Consider the following 19,703-nt stretch of genomic DNA (forward strand, 5'->3'; position numbering starts at 1 on the left):
ATATGGAATGTTGGTTCTTTGAAATATTTTTTCTGCTACATATTCATATCTTTCACTCTCATTCTTGGGGTTTTTTTCGAAAGTCACACTTTCACTATTTGAAAGAAGAAGTAGCCAGCGATTTTCTATAGTATAGGTATCGATAAATTATTCCACGAGATACTGACCCATGAATTATGACTAATTAACTTTTTGAATGAAGCTCTCTATCACTCAATGCCTGTGTCTCATCAAATAGTTAATTTATTTGGTTAAGCATGTGAATAAATACTTATTCAGTCACCTCAAATTCTTGTTTAAACGTCACCATATGAGATGTTTTTTTTCAATTGATTTCTTTAGATTTGTTCTGTGCATTTATCAGTATTCGAGAGTTATTTTGTAACTTATTGATGTTCAAGTCCATCTGTTTAGATGATAAGAAAAATATTTTTTTTTCATGCACATTATATAACAGAAATATCGTTTCAAAATAATGAAAATCATCTGGTTTATGTAAGTACTGATATTAAGGTCAAGATAACGAAAATATTTCAATTAATGATAAACTTTGACATTCTCATATACAATATTTTTTGATATATAAAAGAAGACTTTCTTTGTTTCGTTGTGATAATACATTATTATAATTCAACATGCACTTCTCCGTATTGGCTTTATTCTTCGTTTTCGCTGTGGTAAGTACCCATAAATCATACGATAAAATCTATATTTTGAAAATATATTTATCGTAGGAAAAAATGCTGTACCATTCATAATTTTATCTTAAATAAATTCTAACCTTATCTGTGGCAATAAACCCCTTTTTTTGCCATTATGTTTGGAGTTTTAGAAAAACTCAATATAATTTAGCTCATTAATAATTTGACCAATAACTGTGCAATGAACTATATATAAATCCTCTCAATTGGACAAATTTCACTGTTTACGTAATATTCAATATAATAGAAATTGCAAATGGATGAGATATTGATTTGTGGGATTTCTAGTTAAGAATAAAATGAAAAAGAATTCTATTATGTGATATTTTGCTACCTTATCGGTATTTTTGAACATCTCAATAGCTCTTCATATATCATCCTTGATTAAATTCTATCATATTCTTTCAAACAATAGAGCATCAAGACATCATTCTCCACAGCGTGTTGTCTAAAGACAGAAAAAAATATGCGAAGAATTGACCAACTCTTCTCTAAATTGTAACATAAAATAGCATTCTCTAGATTTCCAATTATTTGTTTCTGATGATGGAAATACAATGAAATATGAACTTCGGGCCCTCTATCCGTGCATCTGTATTGAGGGTGGTTTTATGGAAGAGAGACCTGAAAACTCTGAAATACCAAAACGCTGGGGCTGTGATTTTATTAGACATTAACACAGTTTTCCTGTTTCTCGGATAATGTCCATTTCGACTCTATTTAGCAAATAGTTTTTGATAAGTAATTTTCCTTGCAAATTATAGGAAATTAATCTAAATCATTGAATTTTTGAAAAATTCCACAATTTATATAACAACTAACATGAGAAAATGGGAAAAAAAGAAAAGTATATACACTAGACATCCTTATAACTATTCGGATATAATGAATTGAATATGTGCATCCTAATAGAAATTATTGTTGTACTTCTGTATAATAATGGATACTTTCCATGTACCTAGAATCATAATACTTGTTTATCTAAGCTATGATATAATTTACCATCCAAATTACATCCATATATTCACAATAATCGATTATAATTTTTATTTTTGTTTAATATAGATATCAGCCGAAACTACTCACGAACAGATTGAATCCTACAAAAAAATACATGAAAAATGTCAATCGGACCCTGCCACTAAAATCGATGAAGCTAGCTTCGACAAAATGAGACGTGGTGAACAAGTCAACGATCCCAATTTGGGAAAACACACACTATGTATGCACGTAGGAAGTGGAGTTCAGAACCAAAATGGAGACATTAACTTAGATAAACTCAAACAAATCGTTGAGGGAGGCAGAAATGACAACGACAAAGTGAACGAAATTATAAGTAAATGTGGCACAAGGACTTCTACAAATGCCGAAGAAGCTGCCATAGGTTTATCAGATTGTCTGAAGAAATATAGACCCGCACCACCACCAGGTGAACATCAAGGTCATCATTAATAATTTTGTACCTCAAATTAACTCAAATATATATGTTTTCTGAATTATCATTGTTTTTTCAATGTTCCTTCTTAAATGATATAGACGATATTTAGTTATTGATATTCTTTAACACAAATATTGCTTTTTATGGATAGATATGAGGTATCTAGCTCAAAATACTGACAGAAAATATTGGATATGCACCGATTCCAGGTTTACAACCAACACAAGAAATAATAAAAAGAAATGGAGAGACAAATACATATTGAGGTTAGTCACCTGAAACATAACGCCATTTAATAACAAAGATTAAGAGGTAGTCGAAAAATTGATCTGGAATAATATCAAAAAATGCGACATATAATAAATAAAAAATAAAAGCACAAGGGGAATAGAATATGGCAACTTCATACTAATATACAACGGAGTTGACAAAGACAAAAGTACTCACAGAGGAATAGGCCCAGAAGACAGCAAACATAAACACGATAGGAAGCTTTTTATGTAGACCTATAAATTGGGTTGGATTCTCTGTTGAAAAATTCAATATATTATTGAGATACTAGCTTTTACCCGCGGCTTCGCTCGCATCGAATCCATTAAATAAGTATCAGAAATCATTATAATAGAAAAGAACGAACTCTGTAGCTATATTAGAACCTGAGATATAGATCTTGGAATGTAGAAAAATTGCCAAAAACCTAAAAAAATTCATAACTCCACATTGAATGTCCGCGCCTAGCTCCTCTCCAACTCAACCGATTCAAGTGTTCAAAAACTCAAAAGAAAGAAGATGTTTCAGCGAGTGTTCTTAAACCAAAACAAAGTCTCTATCTTGAATAGAACCTGAGATATTGAGGATAGAACGTGTGTATGTGAAAAACTCCCATAAGTAATGTACAGGGGGAAATCGCATTTGAGTATAACTTGAGAATGGTGAAAACTAGATGAAATCCGATGGTTGATGGCTGATCTGTGCATCAATACCTTTCATTGAAAAAAAAAATTATGCAAATCGGTTGGGTAGAACGCCTGAACGGACTCGGAATAGAAATCATCAATTTTTTTAATATATAAGATTTCAACACCTACATTAGTAAACAGGTGATACCGTGAGTAAACAACACTTGCATATCAAGGCAATATTGTCAACTTTCGTGGCTATAAAGAACTAAAAATAAATAATACATTTTTCGAGCATAAAATATATACAAATATACATTCATGAACACGAGAGAACAAAATTCTTTGATCCACTTCATAGTCATGAACCAAAAATATACACTGCCTTAATACTAGACGTCACAACATTGAACTCTGCTAATGCAGGTTATTATCACAGTATTGTATTGGCGAAAATACGAATACAAATGTCACAAAAAAAATAAGAGAATAAAGATTGAAAGAGATGAAGAAGGTATTTAAATCAAACAAGACTAGGTGGAAAAATGAAGAAAAATAAATAAAACGACAGCTGGCACAAAATTAGAGAAAACAGACGTTGCTAGGGAGGCGATAAGCCTACATATAATCATAACCAACAAAAAGACTAAAACAATTCTATGATTCCCTCGACAAAACTAGAAGCTTATAGAACGTTAAAAACACCAGAAGCTTACAGCAGATTCAAATTGATTAGGAAAGAGAACACTCATTAGTTAGGTAGATAAAAAGCGAACAATGGAATTGAAGGGAGATCCAAAACAAGGGAAGATCCAAAAACAAATATGAAAAGTGACAACGCAACAGCAGAAGGAAGTATCACAGGACAAATGAATAGACTACCTGACAGAAATAACAATGCAGAAGGTAGATGGGGACTAAATGAAAAAACGAAATCAGTACGGATTTTGCGTTCATCAATATTGGTAATATTGCTTGTAGGCCGTAGAATAAGGGAATAAGGGGAGTTAACAGATATCATTGGATCATTATTATTCAATCGTCGGTATTTCAGAAGATTCAAATCTTTGGTTGAATAATCAGTGGAAGTATTGGAACTTCATATAGATGGTATTATGCCTCTTTGAAATTCCATGATATCTCTCACTTACAATATTTCTTTGATCTTACCTCGTTTTATGATATGTGTAATTTCGTTTGTGGTTTGGTTTTGATCTCCTCGATTTGGACATATCTTTAATTATGTCAGATAAAAGAAACGTTCAGGATACTTCTCCTAGTTATTTGCATGAAATAAAACCACAGTTTTTTGAATTTCCCAAAATTGAAAAGTGCCATATAGCTGAATACAAAATCGCAAACCTTTTCTAAATGGTTTTCTTTTGAAATCGATCAGAAGGGAGCAGTGAATGATTTTATTCATAAATAATCATTCAGATGCATTTTATAAAGAATGTTGGTTTTTTGAAATATTTTTCCTACTACATAGTCATAACTTCCTCTTGCAACTCTCAATCTTGGGATTTTTTCGGCAACTCACACTTTCACCATTTGAAAAAAGAAGTTGCCCACGATTTCCTATAGTATAGGTATCGATAAATTCTTTCACGAAATACTGTTCTATAAACTATGACTAATTAGCTTTATGAATGAAGCTCCCTTTTACTCAATACCTTTTAATGTTCACGTCAAACAGGAGTTATTTTATTTGTGAAGCATTACAGCGAATGTAAATCGATCAACTTAACTCATTCAGTTTCCTCAAATTCTTGTTTATAACGTCACCATATATAATGTTTTTCTTAAATTGATTTGTTAAGATCAATTTGTTCTGTGAATTTATCAATATTAGGATGTTATTTTGTAGTTAATTGATGTCCAATCCATCTTTTTGGATAATATGAGAAAAAGAACTATCAACAATTTACACACCAGACATCCTCATGATTATTTGAATATGATAAAATGAATATGTACACTCGACTTGAAATCACATTGCTCCTTACTTAAGAGTATCTGAAACAGAATATGAACAAATATCATTATTGTGTTACTTTTGGCATAATAATAGATATTTTTTAAGTACATAATATCTGATTATTCAAGCTACGATAAACTTTTTCATCCAAATTACAACAGTATATCAACAATAATCGATTATAATGATGTAGTATAGATATAAGTCAACATATTTTTCATCTCTGTTGAATATAGATATCAGCCGAAATTACTCACGAACAGGTTGAATCCTCCAAAAAAATACGTGAAAAATGTCAATCGGACCCTGCCACTAAAATCGATGAAGCTAGCTTCGACAAAATGAGACGTGGTGAACAAGTCAATGATCCCAATTTGGGAAAACACACACTATGTATGAACGTAGGAAGTGGAGTTCAGAGCCAAAATGGAGACATTAACTTAGATAAACTCAAAGAAATGGTTGAGAAAGGCAGAAATAACAAGGACAAAGTGGACGAAATTATGAGTAAATGTGGCACAAGAACTTCCACAAATGCCGAAGAAGCTGCGATAGGTTTATCAGATTGTCTAAAGAAATTCAGACCTGCACCACCACCAGGTGAACATCGTGGCCGTCAACATTAATAATTTTGTATTTTGAATTTATTCAAATATATAAGTTTTCTGAATTATCGATGTTTCTTTAATGTTCCTCCTTTCACGATAAAGACGATATTTCATTATTGCTAGTCTTGAACACAAATATTGGATTCCATGGATTGAGTAGCCTAGTAAGATTGTTGCTAATCTCAAGGGAAAAAGGATGGGGCTAGGGGCAAAGTTAGCAGCTTACACCACTAAAAATGGGTAACTAGCTCAAAATACCGACAGAAAACATCAGATATGGACTGATTCGACGTTTACAACCAACACATGAAAAAATAAAAAGAAAGGAATAGCCGCAGAAGACGGCAAATATAAACACGATAGGAAGCTTTTTATGAAAACCTATAAATTGGGTTGGATTCTCTACCTGTTGACGAAGACAATATATTATTAAGATATTTCAATACCCACATTAGCAAACAGGTGATACCGTGAGTGAAAAACACTTGCATATCATGACAAGATTGTCAACTTTTTGCCTAAAAAGAACTATTAATAAATTATACATTTTGCGAGCACAAAAAGTATACAAATATACATTCATGAACACGAGTCAGCAAAATACTTCCACTTCATAGACATGAACCAAAAAATATACACGGCCTCAATATTCTCTGGTTGAGAAACCCTTAGAATATAACAAATCATCATTCCTATGCACAATTGACCTGAATGTTTTCATTGCATGAATAACTTTCTTGTAATATTCGATATTACAATACTACAAACAATAAATGGAACAGATTTGAATATTCTGGATTTAGAATATTTCACAATAGATGAAATCATAACAGGAAACCTACTTTATATCGTTTGGATTGCATGATTTTTCTTTTCCTTACAAGGGACAGAAATAATAATTTTATAACTCTAAAATCAGACTTTTCAAAGATTGTATCATCGGCATTCATATTTGTAGTTAACTGGAACTAATTTTTATAGAATTAAAAACTATCTAGTTACGAGGATCTTTTTTTATTTCAACCTCCGATCGCCCCGTATAGACGCTACGCGGGCAAAAGAAAGCGTGTGTGCGCTGTGTGCGACTACGAAGGTCACGCTCTAGGCACTCCGACATTATTGACATTCAAACGTCAGTCGGCGTTGTGCTGCTGTCACGTAAACATGTCTGCCATTATTGGTGCTCCCGTCTAGAGTGAATTGCGAAGTGTAATTCGTTCTCTACAGCCTGAAGGTCATTGTGCTGCAGAAAATCATCGTAGAATGAGTCGTGTGTATGGGGAAAACTTCATGAGTGATGTTGTTGTACGTAAATGGTGTGAAAGTTTAAAAACGACTGTAATAATTTGCCTGATGAAGGGGGCCAAGGACGCAAATCTGTCGTTTCAGATGACCTGGTTCAACTAGTTGACAGAATGGTTAAAGAAAACCGCAGATACACCATTACTGCTTTCTCTACGGAATTTTCAGAAGTTTCAGGGTTTGTTTTGTAGAATATATTGTTACTGAACGGTTAGGCTATATTGGCAGAAAAGCGCGTTTTGATTTCTTCTGGATTCAGATTGTAGCTCCAGATACAAGTGAAGTCTACACCTCGGGAATTTTAGTATTTTCTAACAGTGACCTCGAATAATGTCTATTGTTTAGACTACTTCATTATTGTTTCTGAAAGCTTCACAGATAGTTCTTTTATATGTAACTTCCCATGAAAAATATTTCATACCAGTCCATGATATATATTCGGCTCCTGCTGATTATCCTCTATCACTGGTTTATGAAACCATTCTACAGTTAATGAAATTAGTAACGGGAAAAAAGAGGTGGGAAGGAATTATCTACGTTTCAGTGCAGATAACCTCATAAGTATAAAAAAATTGCTAAAATTATTTGGTATTCAAGTTTATCTGGAAAATAAAATAAGCAAACTCCAGTACTGTTGGTTGTAGATATCAGCCAAAACGACTCGCGAACATATAGATACCTACGAAAATAGACGTAAACAATGGCAATCAGACCCTGCTACAAGAATCGATGAGGCTACTTTAGATAAAATAATACGAGCTGAACAAGTCACTGATCCCAATATAGGAAAGCACATTCTATGTATGCAGGTAGGAAGAGAAGCTCTAAACCAAAATAGAGATATTAACTTAGAGAAACTCAAGCATTCTCTTGAGAGAGACGGAACCACCAAAGAGAAAGTTGACGAAATTATCAGAAAATGTGGCACTAAGACCTCTACGAATGCCGAAGAAGCTGTTAAAGGTTTGTCAGATTGTTTAAAGGAACTACCAGGTGAACATCATGGTTATCACCATCAATCATTTTGTAATTCTAACTCATATGAATAAAAATAAAGATCAAGTGGGAATGTGTATTATTTTTTTAACAATGAGAAAATATATATCAGTTGAGTTGAAAATTTATTGAGACTATCATATATAGGTGACGTTAAATATTTTAAAATCTAAACAAACTTCAGGTTTTCTTAGAAAAATTATTTTTTTTCTGTTGAAAGTAATCACCACATGCATCAAAGCACTTCTGTAATTGAAGTGATGGAAATGCTCTCAAATAAATTGATCAATATTATCCTCCGTCGTGGCGTCGTATATGTTTTTTTAGGCTAAAGAATAACCAGAAGCCCCACGTTGCCAAATCAAGCAAATAGGGGGGATGTTCAATGACTGTTATTAATATCATGTAAAAATTTAACTGCCGTGTGTATGACGCTGAATTATCGGGATGCAGCATTAACCTAAATATTGACTGACTCAAGAACTGTAGATAAGCATTTTGTGGTGTACAAGTCTGTTTATCTTCAATCTTAATTGCTTCCACTATACCTATACTACTAAAAAACTACTTACTTAACTTTCTTGCAGTCTCTGGTTTTTAGCCTTTGTTTGTGTGAATCCTTACACGGCTCAGGTGCTAGTGAAAACCATTATAAAATGGTGAACGTATTTATATATTTTATCATTTTTTGCTATTTTAGAAAGAACGAAAAATATTTTTTTCACATAAAGATGATAATGTAAATTGGAATTTACTATTGCGGATCCAACATTAAGAGTTGTTTCAATTGCTTGATAGGCAAATCTTGTATCTTTTTCGATTGTACGTCTAACTCTCTCAAAATTTATAGCAGTGATGAGAGGCTGAGGACTATCTACTTGTGTGCTTCTTCACCAAGCGATATCCGACGTCTTTCAAGATCGCTATAACAGCTGAACCAGTTTTATTTTAATGTAACTACATCACCACTCAAGATTTTGTTGTGGATATGAAACGACTTTGAAATCATAGTTTTCATTCTTATCCTATGGCAAATTCTATGTACTACTATTCACTCCTAAATAGTCCAATGCGATTGGAGTCAGAAATTACTATTTAATATATTAATATTAGTGTTTCAAAATGCAGTGTTGTCGGTTCTAGCTCGTGGTTTCGTGACGTATCAATAACATCTCTTATTAATGTGAACAAATTAATGCGTCATCTTGGATAAGAAACTGGAAACTTACTTAGATATTATGAGTGTTTTCTGTAGGAACCTATACCTGCAGAATTGTAGTATGGGTCTTAGTAAATCAAACATTGCAGTTAAAAGAAAAGTAGGAGTTATCAGTATTAATGAACGAGGTTATAATAGTGTGAATCGTTCACGAAGGAGACCCTTGGCATAGGCACCTTAACAGTAAACCTGAACAAGTAACACCAACTTCTCTGTATTCTATGATACAATTGCTTACTCCAACTAAGAAATAATAATATGAGAAAGGGTTTATACAAGTGATTAGGATTCTAGACTAATAAGATTGACTTGATTGAATTCTTCATATTCTGGTAATAACAATATTACTTCTCAGCAACACATCAGTACCACCATGTTTCTTGTTTACTATTCTATTAATGTTTCACGCAAGTAAATTGAATATTTAAATTACTCAAGGCTGTTATTCAACGCGGCAATAGTTAAAATCCATCTTCTGTGACAATTAATCTAAATGTTTGCGTTATATTTCACCAATAAACGCAATTGAAAAGATCTTAAAACAATGTCACCTCGTATGCTGAAAGCCTACTGAATTGATGAAATGATAGAATGACGTTATTATATGGATGTTGCGAAAGCAAACGAACGTTCCTTATTCACTAATCATTAAAAAGAAAAAAAAATAATTGCGTTCATACGGTATCTAAAGCAAATACCGCCGCTGTACCTATAGGAAAAAAGTATCAATTAAGCGTGGTATTTGACCATTGATTTGCCAGAAGTATCTCTAATTGAGAGAAACCAATCCCTGGCATGGAACAAGCAAATATTTGGAAACAAACAGATCGGAATAATGCGCCTAGACTTAGGTGCTAGTCCCACTAATTTGAAGTAATATATCACGTAGATCAGAATTATATACGTACGAGGTTGATTCTAGAAGTACCTGGCCCAACAAAAACCAAAATTATGGTTGAAAAATATATTCAACGTAATGATATTTTAGCTCCATACACTTTTCTTAGCGAAGCTGGTGCATTTTCTAGATAAAATAACATTTCCTAGACAAATGCGGCCGTTTTTGCTTGATTTCTTCGCCCAAACGTTGCAATGAGTTCGCATAATATTAGCTGCGGGTAGATCTTTCTTTTTCAGGATAGTCAATGAAAATAATCCCATGAGTATCCCAAAAATCGACGCCATGAGCTAGCGTGCAGATGGAACGGTCTTTGCTTTCTCTCTCCTTTTTCACTCATTGTTTTGATTCCTTTTTTATTTCATTTGTGAAGTGATAGACTAACGTGTAATCCCTTTTTTTTGGTTTACGAATTCAGTGAAAACGTTCACTATTGATGGCTGCCAAACAAATACTAAACAACGTGGCGCCTTCAAACTTCAAACATACGTAGAATAGATTGTGTAGTTTCTAATACAGTGATATTTTTAAAGCAACTACCGCCATCTCAAGGTCGAGCCAGGTTCTTCTGGGACCATCCCCTTACTCTTAAATAGCGAGTAAATTTGAAGAGAACAAATCCATTCACGTATTTTTCATTATTATTTTTTTAACTACTAAATTAATGACTCAATTATATCCTGTTTTCTATTATAGCTTACTATATTATACTTTGTCCAGTTTCACGCGATATTTCACGTAATGAGAAACCATAAAGCGTTTTCAAATAGAAAATATCGACCTCAGACACTAAGAGGAGTGAGACGTAATTTTCACACGAATAATTCTTAGTGAGTTCCTTGGTATTCAAGGGCTTTCCACCATACACACAACGTTTATATATTTGTTGCGTGTCTTGTGTACATTGCGGATACGGAAAAAGCTCGTACTAGGCAAAAAGGCGAAATATGTTGGTTTAAAGTTCCATGAAGCGGAAATATTCCGGAGAGCGTATAAAAAGGGTAGCAACGTACAAATCATCTGCAACCAAAAGAGGGATTAAAAAAGTAACAGATGTGGGCTTTCCATTTCGTTTCTAGCACACTGTTTAAAAATCTTCTTGGATATTTTTGCAGTATAAATCATATAGAGGTAATTTTTTACTTGCATTCTAAATAAATATTTTGAAAAAAAAAAGGATAATCAGAACATATCATGTAGGAATAATATGAATATGGCGTGAGATATAGTCATTAATCTACATGATAATGATGCATTTTAAATAACCTCATTTTGAACTGGGTCTATTTGGGGTTTTTGATGGATAGTAAGCTGATTATGTTGTAATTTAAGAAATGGAATATTATGTATTTACATCACGGAAATAACCACAATGAAAATAAAGAGTTGGTTAGGTTTAAATTTTCTGATTCACTCTTTGGTTCTAAATTTATTATCAATTTTCTCATTGTTGAAATCATCATGTAAATATTGATGCAGAGATTAGATCAAATGAGGTTACACAAGGTGTTTTAAAAGTTGTCTCTAGGATACATAGAAAGCGGAAAATATTTGGGGTTTGCTCGGTAAAAAATTTTCGCAAAAAACACTATCCGTATTCAAGATAAAGGGCGTTGAAGGAAAAGCATTTTGCAGCGTGTAGGTGTTCTCTTGTCCAAAAACCTTCTATTATTTGAAGGGACCCTTCTTCTACACGACGAAAAATTGTTGTCCTCGGAAGATGTAGGTATCCCAAATAAGATACTTTTCGTAGTTTAATTCCCGCGATCAGTTCTCTCTCCACGCCCGATTTCCTCAGTACTTCTTCATTCGCAATGTATAGGTAGTGAATAACAACACTTGAAAGTTATTGAAATGCATTGAAATCAGATAAAATTGTTTCACATAAGGCCCTGAATTGACGTTAATTGCCACATTATGACACGGTGTAATTACTATTCTAATTTAGCAAATACAGCACTCCTCTCATCAAACATAATAAAATATATTCAAAGTGAGCACTTTTTGGAAGAGTTGATATCATTTTTCTTATTTTTTTTTTCAGTTAAAATAGTTGTTCGTTTTAATTGTATGAATATATGTCTTGTATAATACAATTCTTCTATACTATGAAAAATGAACGTAATGCTGCAAACATTTTGAAATTTTTTGATTTTGAGTATTTCACTAACGTTGTAAATGAACAATAATGTTGGGTTTGATTGAAATCGTGATGTTTACTGAATAGAATCGTGTGCATTTCAGTAGTTACCTCTTTTGTTATAATAGCTACACGTGTAATAGAAAACGTATATGCTACTCCCATATATGTTCAAAATGAAATTATCTACCAAAAACTTCTAAATATACTGAAATGCGAGTATTGTATTGATTTCAATACCTCATTGTGATTGATGCTGAAGCATAACAAAACCATTACTCTCACATTCCTTCAAAGATATGGAATTATTATACACTCCATCGAAAATTATCTCGAATGAAATTATTAATTGAGTTAAAATAAAAAGCCGAAATTGAAATGAAGAAGCTGGAACAATAGAAATAAACACATTCAAGTCACGTTGAATGAATGAATCAAATGTTATGTATAAACGATAGGATGAAGATAGGGATAAAGTTTTAATGAAAGACTGGAAATGAGCAGAGCCGAAATTATATCAGAAACTGAACAAAAGAAAAGATCCATGGCCTCAAACAATCCCAATAATCGAAATACAAATTTCTTTAACGTTTTACTTCTTGGACCTCCTGATATGTTTCTGTTGATGAGTCGTCCTTATTCTAGGTTATTTTAAAAAAATTAATTTTCTAGAAATTAATTTGAATTCAAAATTATTAATTTCTAACCAGTCACACTTTTTGGGATCATTAGGTTCTGAAACCTTCAGGTCTGCATGGAATCAAAATTGTGCAATATCAGATTGTTCGGTTCTACTTGGTATCAGCTCCAATGTTCGAGAATGTGTTCAAACAACGTTACTTTGGATATCTTAATTCGTTTCGTTATTCGAATGAAATAATCTATGAACTGTTTCAATTTGAATTCAATTGTAAATAGACGATTTTGTTATCATCTCCGTAACCTCATTAGCACAAAGTGTCCCCTAACACCGTTGAAGCTATCAAGAAATTGCATTTTCCATGTTATAAATATACTCAAAAACTTCTCAAGACTAAACCTAATTGAATTAGTTTTCTCTAGTAATTTTTGACGTGCTTTGACAAATATTAAATCGCATTCTACCCTGAAAACGTGAGAGAATCTTTTATTAGATTATTATTAACACTGGACTCCAAGTTAAATATTCTTTCCGTTGAGTACAATCTTATGAGATAAAAGTTAAAATTATCTCTGGCTTTTTGACATTGTTAGACTAATAACAACTTGGAACTAAAGCAAGCTGTAGCCAAATTTTATTTCTGATTAGAGTATATGGAATAAAACAATATGAAACAATATTCATTATAAAATATTGTGAAATTAATGTACTATAATATCCTATCATCGAGTTATCATAATTCAGGAGTATTTATCAATTTAAATAGACTTTTCTAAAATAAACAATAATTATTCCAATTATTCAACATTTATTTCATCTCTAAAATAAATTCAACTGCATCGAACAAATAATTCAAATAAATATATCCAGTTTCCAAATATTGTTTGTTCTTTGTTATATAACGGCAAATTCATCCCTATTTTATGTTATTTGTTTTAGACGTTTCCATGATTAATTAGCAGAAATAACTTTGAGATCTAGTAATAATTCCAAGGAATCAAATACTGTAATTAATCAACGCACTTTAAACTTCCGTATGACCCTAAAGCAAATATTTATACATACATCTAATACTGAACATAGCTTACAAGGTGTTACGGACTTTGTTATGGAAAAATGTTAAGCAATGGATACTAGTCAGCATGGAGACAAAAAGAAGTTTTCCACCTATTTTAAAATTTGTCGGTTCATAGCTTACCGAATATTTAGGAGGAAAAACAAAGTCAGCTGACCATAATATGGCTGCTTGAACATGAAACAAACTCAAATTTTGAATGATTTTCCCTCAACTAAGAATTTCACATCTGGTGATCGTTTATATGCTACTGAGAATAGAAATTGATGTCAGCTTACTGTATCTCAGTGGAAAAATTATCAGTTGGTACCTTGAAGAGTGTAACGCAGCAATATCTATCACCTAATAAATTTCATCAGCTGGCGACTTTTTCCTTAATTTACAGCTAGCTGATTTTTTTCATCATTCGCTAGAGCATCTCACCAATCCTCTAGTATATTTTCACCCGCAAGGACGCTTGATTTGAGTATTTTGATAACAAATATAGAGTTTGATAATGGCTAACTGTCGATTGGACTCCATTGTCATATATCAACGCAAACATTCGGGTTTATTTCCATTGAACAGTTCCAAACACTGCTAAGATCAATCTATTCGTTGTTGGTTTTGGTCGATTGTAAGCTCGCATGGCACTTACTTGGAACAGAGCTTTCGTAAACTCAAATAATTATTTAGGATACGTCCAACATGTTCATACAAAATCCTTAGGAAGTCACTTCACAATCTGCCAAAATTATTGTGTAGACTTTGTTACCATTTTCGTTGACATTCCCATTTATAGTACACCTTGAGTGTATATATACCAAAAATATATACTAAAAAACTCATCCTGTATATATGTTCAATTCACATCTCACGCTTACCTTCAACGCTGTCGATATTTTTATACTGATACATTAACTCGATGCTTTTTAATCTCCACGCCTGATTGCTTGTATTTTCTTCCTGTGTAATTCTTTACAGTTGATCCTTGGATGTACTTTTTCATCCGTGATTAAACCGTTACCCGTTGCTTGGTGTTTTGTGTTGTTTTTTAATCAACATTGTGTCCTCTCTTGTACAATGTCTTCTGTAGACAAGCGAGACTTGTGTGCTCTTCCATTAATTTTTACGAGAAGGCGTAATATTTTATCTTTTTCTGAGATAAGACACGTACAAATTTTTTTTCGATTATGATTCTTATTTCCAATATGAACATTTTTCCACAATATTAGATAAGCGTTAATCATTAATGTTACGTGTAAATTAAATATTACTGTGAATGTGTGATATATACAACTTTAAGTGTAGTTACTAGGGCAGTTTGATTACTATCTTTAATTGTTTTCACTCAACATATTCTTATTCAATGAAAATGAATCCAACGAAGAGGGACCTTTCCAAGTATGGTGTAAGACGGGTATCTTATGCAGAAAAAAGAGAGTGAAAAGTACCTTGAAATGCATCTGGACCCATGACGAATCTTGAAACCACACATACTATCTCATAAAAAGTAATTGGGCGTGAAACTCAATGCACTGTATTGGCTTATAGATCAGAGATATCAACTAACAACCAACAGAAATATGTTATTCTAAACAAAACAAACAGAAATTCTAGGAAGACTTCATCCAATCGTACTCAGAACTCTTGTGAGGTACCCAATAACGTTACTGTTGTGGCCTTTGAATGAAGTCATTACAAGACGAAATATTTTCTTCCAGAAGTATTCTCAACACAATGAAAATCACCGTAATTGATTTACTCAACATCTCATGAGACGTCCTATCCAAAGAAGACTATGTTATTTTCATAGTATTAAATGATCATACTTCGTTGCAATATAATTTTTCGGTTAAAAAAATTGTTACTCTGAAAGAAGTATCTCAAGAAATGAGGTATAGTTCGAAATGTTACTTTGAAAAAAAAATTCTTGATAAATGATTGTGTAATTTGTAATTAAGTATGCTGATTTGAAGTTTCTCCAATGAATAAGGGTTCGGTGATTCCTAACTCGTAAGACACTACACGTTCACAAATTCACTTCAACGGATTGGGTGTTAAGTATTGCCTTCGCTCCAATATCGACAACTTTTGGAAGACAACCCAATTTGTGGTAAGCGTACTTTCGATGGAAAAAAATTATGTTTGTATCTTTTTTATTAAATTGAAATCCTCTTCATCAAAACAAGCAGTATTTTCCTTCGTTGCAGTATTTGAATAGCTTCCACAAAACAAAGCAATATTTATCGATTTTTCGCCATTTCCATAACACTGATTCACATAAATACTGACCCACATTTCACACGCATAATATTTCATCAAGTATAATAAAACTCCTGTTTAAATTAGATAGTTTTAGATTACTAACCCAATTTCAATTGTTAATGTTTTATATTCAGAAATGTATATTCCAATTACCTGCATTCTATCTATACAAGGTGTTTTAGAAAAAGATGATACCGTCTCTAGGATAAAGAGAAAACTGTGAAAGATTTGGGATTTGCTCAGTAAAAAAATTTCATAATCCCATCCGTATCCGTACGAACCGTGTAAGTAGCACCCTCTATGACAGTCAGACAGAAACAAATTCATTGGATGTATCAGCTTCTAAAACATACTGGTATAAAATTCGAATACAATAGTTGCAACAAAATCGTAAAAAATGTGTATATATATGAAAATTTTTTACTAAACAAACAATAAATATTTGTCAGATTTCTATCTATCTTGGAAAGGCGATCACCTTTTTTTACAACACCGTATATATATTTTAAATATCTTGGTCAGTTTCCTAAATATATTTGATGTTGAATCAAGTGCCAGACTCACAAAACGAGGTTTATGTCCTCGCTGAACTAGAACTTGCCCAAGATTCCTAGTTAGATAGTAATAACAGTCATGAAATTCACATTAACATGCTAATTTCTTAGAGGTAAATAATCTGAAGTTAAATCTGCAATACGTTAAACTGCTACATTGTACTTAACAAACTTCACCTGCTAAATTGCCAGGATGTAATAATTGTATTGCTTAGTAGCTGAAGAGTTAGTTGACATAATATGTGAAGAAAGTACGGAGAAAATGAGATGTCAATGTATACAATTAAACGTGTTCGTTGGCAATATAGTGATTTAGAGACGAACCAGCAAATTGTGTTACATTGCATTTGATCTGAGATTTTGGTTCTTGTTACGGTACAAAGCTTCTCTTACCAAAACATGTGGACTTCTGGACGTTGGTTTTAAAAATTGAACATTGTTTTCAAACATCAAATCTTCAATTTCTCTTGTCGACAAACGATACCGATACTCACATTCTGTAGAATACATTCAATCTAAGATATTAAGTTATTTTGCAACACATATAGCTTTCATTACACTTTCTTACAAGTATGGTTATTCCGTGTATGAGTACAACTTAACTGTACGAGTATTCTTAAGATTATGAAATTCTGACATCAACGCATACTTCAAATCTGACTCCATCACTCCTACTAAAGGAAAACCATTGATTCGCAGACTACATTCTGTATTTTTCTGCCAATGCTAGTATATTTGTCTCCTGAATTTTGCTTGATGAGGGTTTCTCTTGTTCTTATTAAATATCGATTTTAAAAGGAGAAAAAAACGTGATGAACTTACCTTTTAACTTCTGAAACTCCGCATTTTTGTCCCTTTTGTGACAAGTTAGAACCATTCTTTGTGTGCCAGTGGTTCGCTATCAAAACAGAATGAAATTATTGGAAATACCTGGCATGAGATTATACAAAACGCTATATCCACACGGTTGGTACATGAAGAAAGAAGAAACTGCAGATCAAATCAATGGTGACTGACAAGCACTCACATTCAGGAGGTTTAAAAACTGACAAGCCTCACATTGAGGTTGGAAGGTTCAAGCATATATACCTGACAGTTTCTCAAAAGACGTCGCTTAAGTTATCGAAAGGCATAGCAGTTCATTTTATGATATTGATAATCTTATTTAACGATGTAAAGTCAATTTTAGAGTAATATACAAGGTCAACGTATGGTTGTATACAATCAACAAAACTTATATCATTTATAAGGCCTTTCTTCATTAATTTTAAATGGAAAAACCAATTCAAACTATCTATAATTCGCTCAGTTTTCGATTATGTATTCTTAACTTCATAAGAAAGGGAAGTATACTAAGTAAGAAAGCTGCTTTTTAATTCTTATTGTACTTTGGTCCGTGAATTTGTAACAAATTTGTGTTTCTAATTAACAAAAGATTCAGCCTATCTTTGGCTGTACTAACATATCTGTGAGCTCCCTTAATTACGTCAACAACAACGAATTGCTTGTAGAAAATTTATTTTCACGTTTTTACGTGAAAGTAAAAACATTACTAAAACGATGGAATCCACGCAAACAAACTATCTTGTGAAATTCCCTTCATCGTATTAAAAACAAATTTTCCACTGTTTAATTTATAATGATGTGATATATTTGAACTTGGCGGAAATTCAATTTCCGTTCACGGAAACAACTTAATTTGCATTAGGTTATATATCATTTTAATTTGAGAACATTAACATAAAATTTTCAAACTTGACACGAAGGAATAGATGGTCGTATAATACGAGTATAAGGTATGCGTTTCAGTCAAAATTAGTCTACGATCCATTTTATTTGTGAAGCTCCATTAATTTCAAGCCTCGCGTTTTTAAAATCCACATTAAAGCTGCTGTTTTTTGTATTCATAATTTTGACAAAGTTTGCTGCAGTTTCACTCCTTATAATTTCATTTTTATATTTGAAATATCTAAAGTATCCTGTTCCATTCAAGGGTCGATATAAAATGTACGTTATCTGCAATAAAACGATGAACAAAATATGAAAGGTGCTTATCAACACATCGAATCCACAAATTTCCAGAATATTCCACACTATTCGAGAGTGTTCTGGAATGTTTCCGAGAATTCTGTGATATTGCTGAGTACTCTAAAATTTAGAGGCCATTATTAAGTGTTTATTTAGTTTGCTACGATCTGATTTGTAATGTTCATCAGCATCAGTTGAAAATGTAAGTTGATGAATTCAATTTGAAGGAATGATAACTTTAATCACTTGTGTAAGGAAATCCTCAAAAATATGTAACAAAATAACTACTAGTTGAAAATGTTCGCGTTATTTAACAAAGATAGTTGACAACTACCCAAGTAAGACTCTCGATAACAGTCGTCAAGACCGAACAGCTAGTCTACTATAGTTGCCCATAGAGACGAACTTAAACAACGTTAGGTTTTCGGTGGTTTTCCTGGAACATGGTGAACCCGTTCTCCAGCCAAATGATCGAAGGAATAACGCAGCCGCAGCTGTACTCGCCACCCCAATACCAGCATACTGCGAAGTAACGTTTGCTATCAGTCCTTTTTTGCTTCTTCTTTTCGTCTGCCCTTGCATCCTATCACTGTACCATCTTAAATCAACCACAACTCTAGCATTGCAGAGAAATTTTTTCTATTTCAGAGAAATAAGTTCTGAAAAAATAACAACTCGCCGCTGTGATGAGAATATGTAATCATGGCCATATCAACAACGTCGCCAAGTTTTAGATTTCCATGATAACAGAACAGGATCGACTTCACGTTCCATTTCGTGAACGAATTTGTAAGATTATCCCCTCCTTAGAAGAAAGTTCTTCCTGCAACTCATTGTCAGCCGTTAGTGGATTTTTAAATCAGCAATTGGGCGTATTTCTGCACTTTCCGGTCATATGAAAGTAACAGGGGACGGTCAGTAGGTACTACTGATAAGGTGGATAGCTTCAAATGAATATTTGAATCCCGGTATCCTGGAAT

The 19,703-nt window shown here is 32.7% G+C and overlaps 3 protein-coding genes across 4 annotated transcripts in view; all 3 read left to right on the forward strand.

The window, feature by feature from the left end:
* LOC130899110 (neuroligin-4, Y-linked) overlaps nucleotides 1-19,703 on the forward strand; it is a 530,244-nt gene that overhangs the window by 339,765 nt on the left and 170,776 nt on the right. The window lies entirely within an intron of this gene.
* Nucleotides 469-2,203, forward strand: LOC130899112 (uncharacterized). Its single transcript, XM_057808883.1, has 2 exons — nucleotides 469-677; nucleotides 1,767-2,203. The coding sequence occupies exons 1-2, from the start codon at nucleotides 636-638 to the stop codon at nucleotides 2,151-2,153; spliced, it is 429 nt and encodes a 142-aa protein (XP_057664866.1). The 5' UTR covers nucleotides 469-635; the 3' UTR covers nucleotides 2,154-2,203.
* On the forward strand, nucleotides 5,225-5,686 carry LOC130899115 (uncharacterized). The gene has a single exon (XM_057808887.1). It carries the CDS (start codon nucleotides 5,358-5,360, stop codon nucleotides 5,640-5,642), a length of 285 nt encoding a protein of 94 aa, XP_057664870.1. The 5' UTR covers nucleotides 5,225-5,357; the 3' UTR covers nucleotides 5,643-5,686.

Source organism: Diorhabda carinulata, chromosome 10, assembly GCF_026250575.1.
Source record: "Diorhabda carinulata isolate Delta chromosome 10, icDioCari1.1, whole genome shotgun sequence".
Taxonomy (NCBI): domain Eukaryota; kingdom Metazoa; phylum Arthropoda; class Insecta; order Coleoptera; family Chrysomelidae; genus Diorhabda; species Diorhabda carinulata.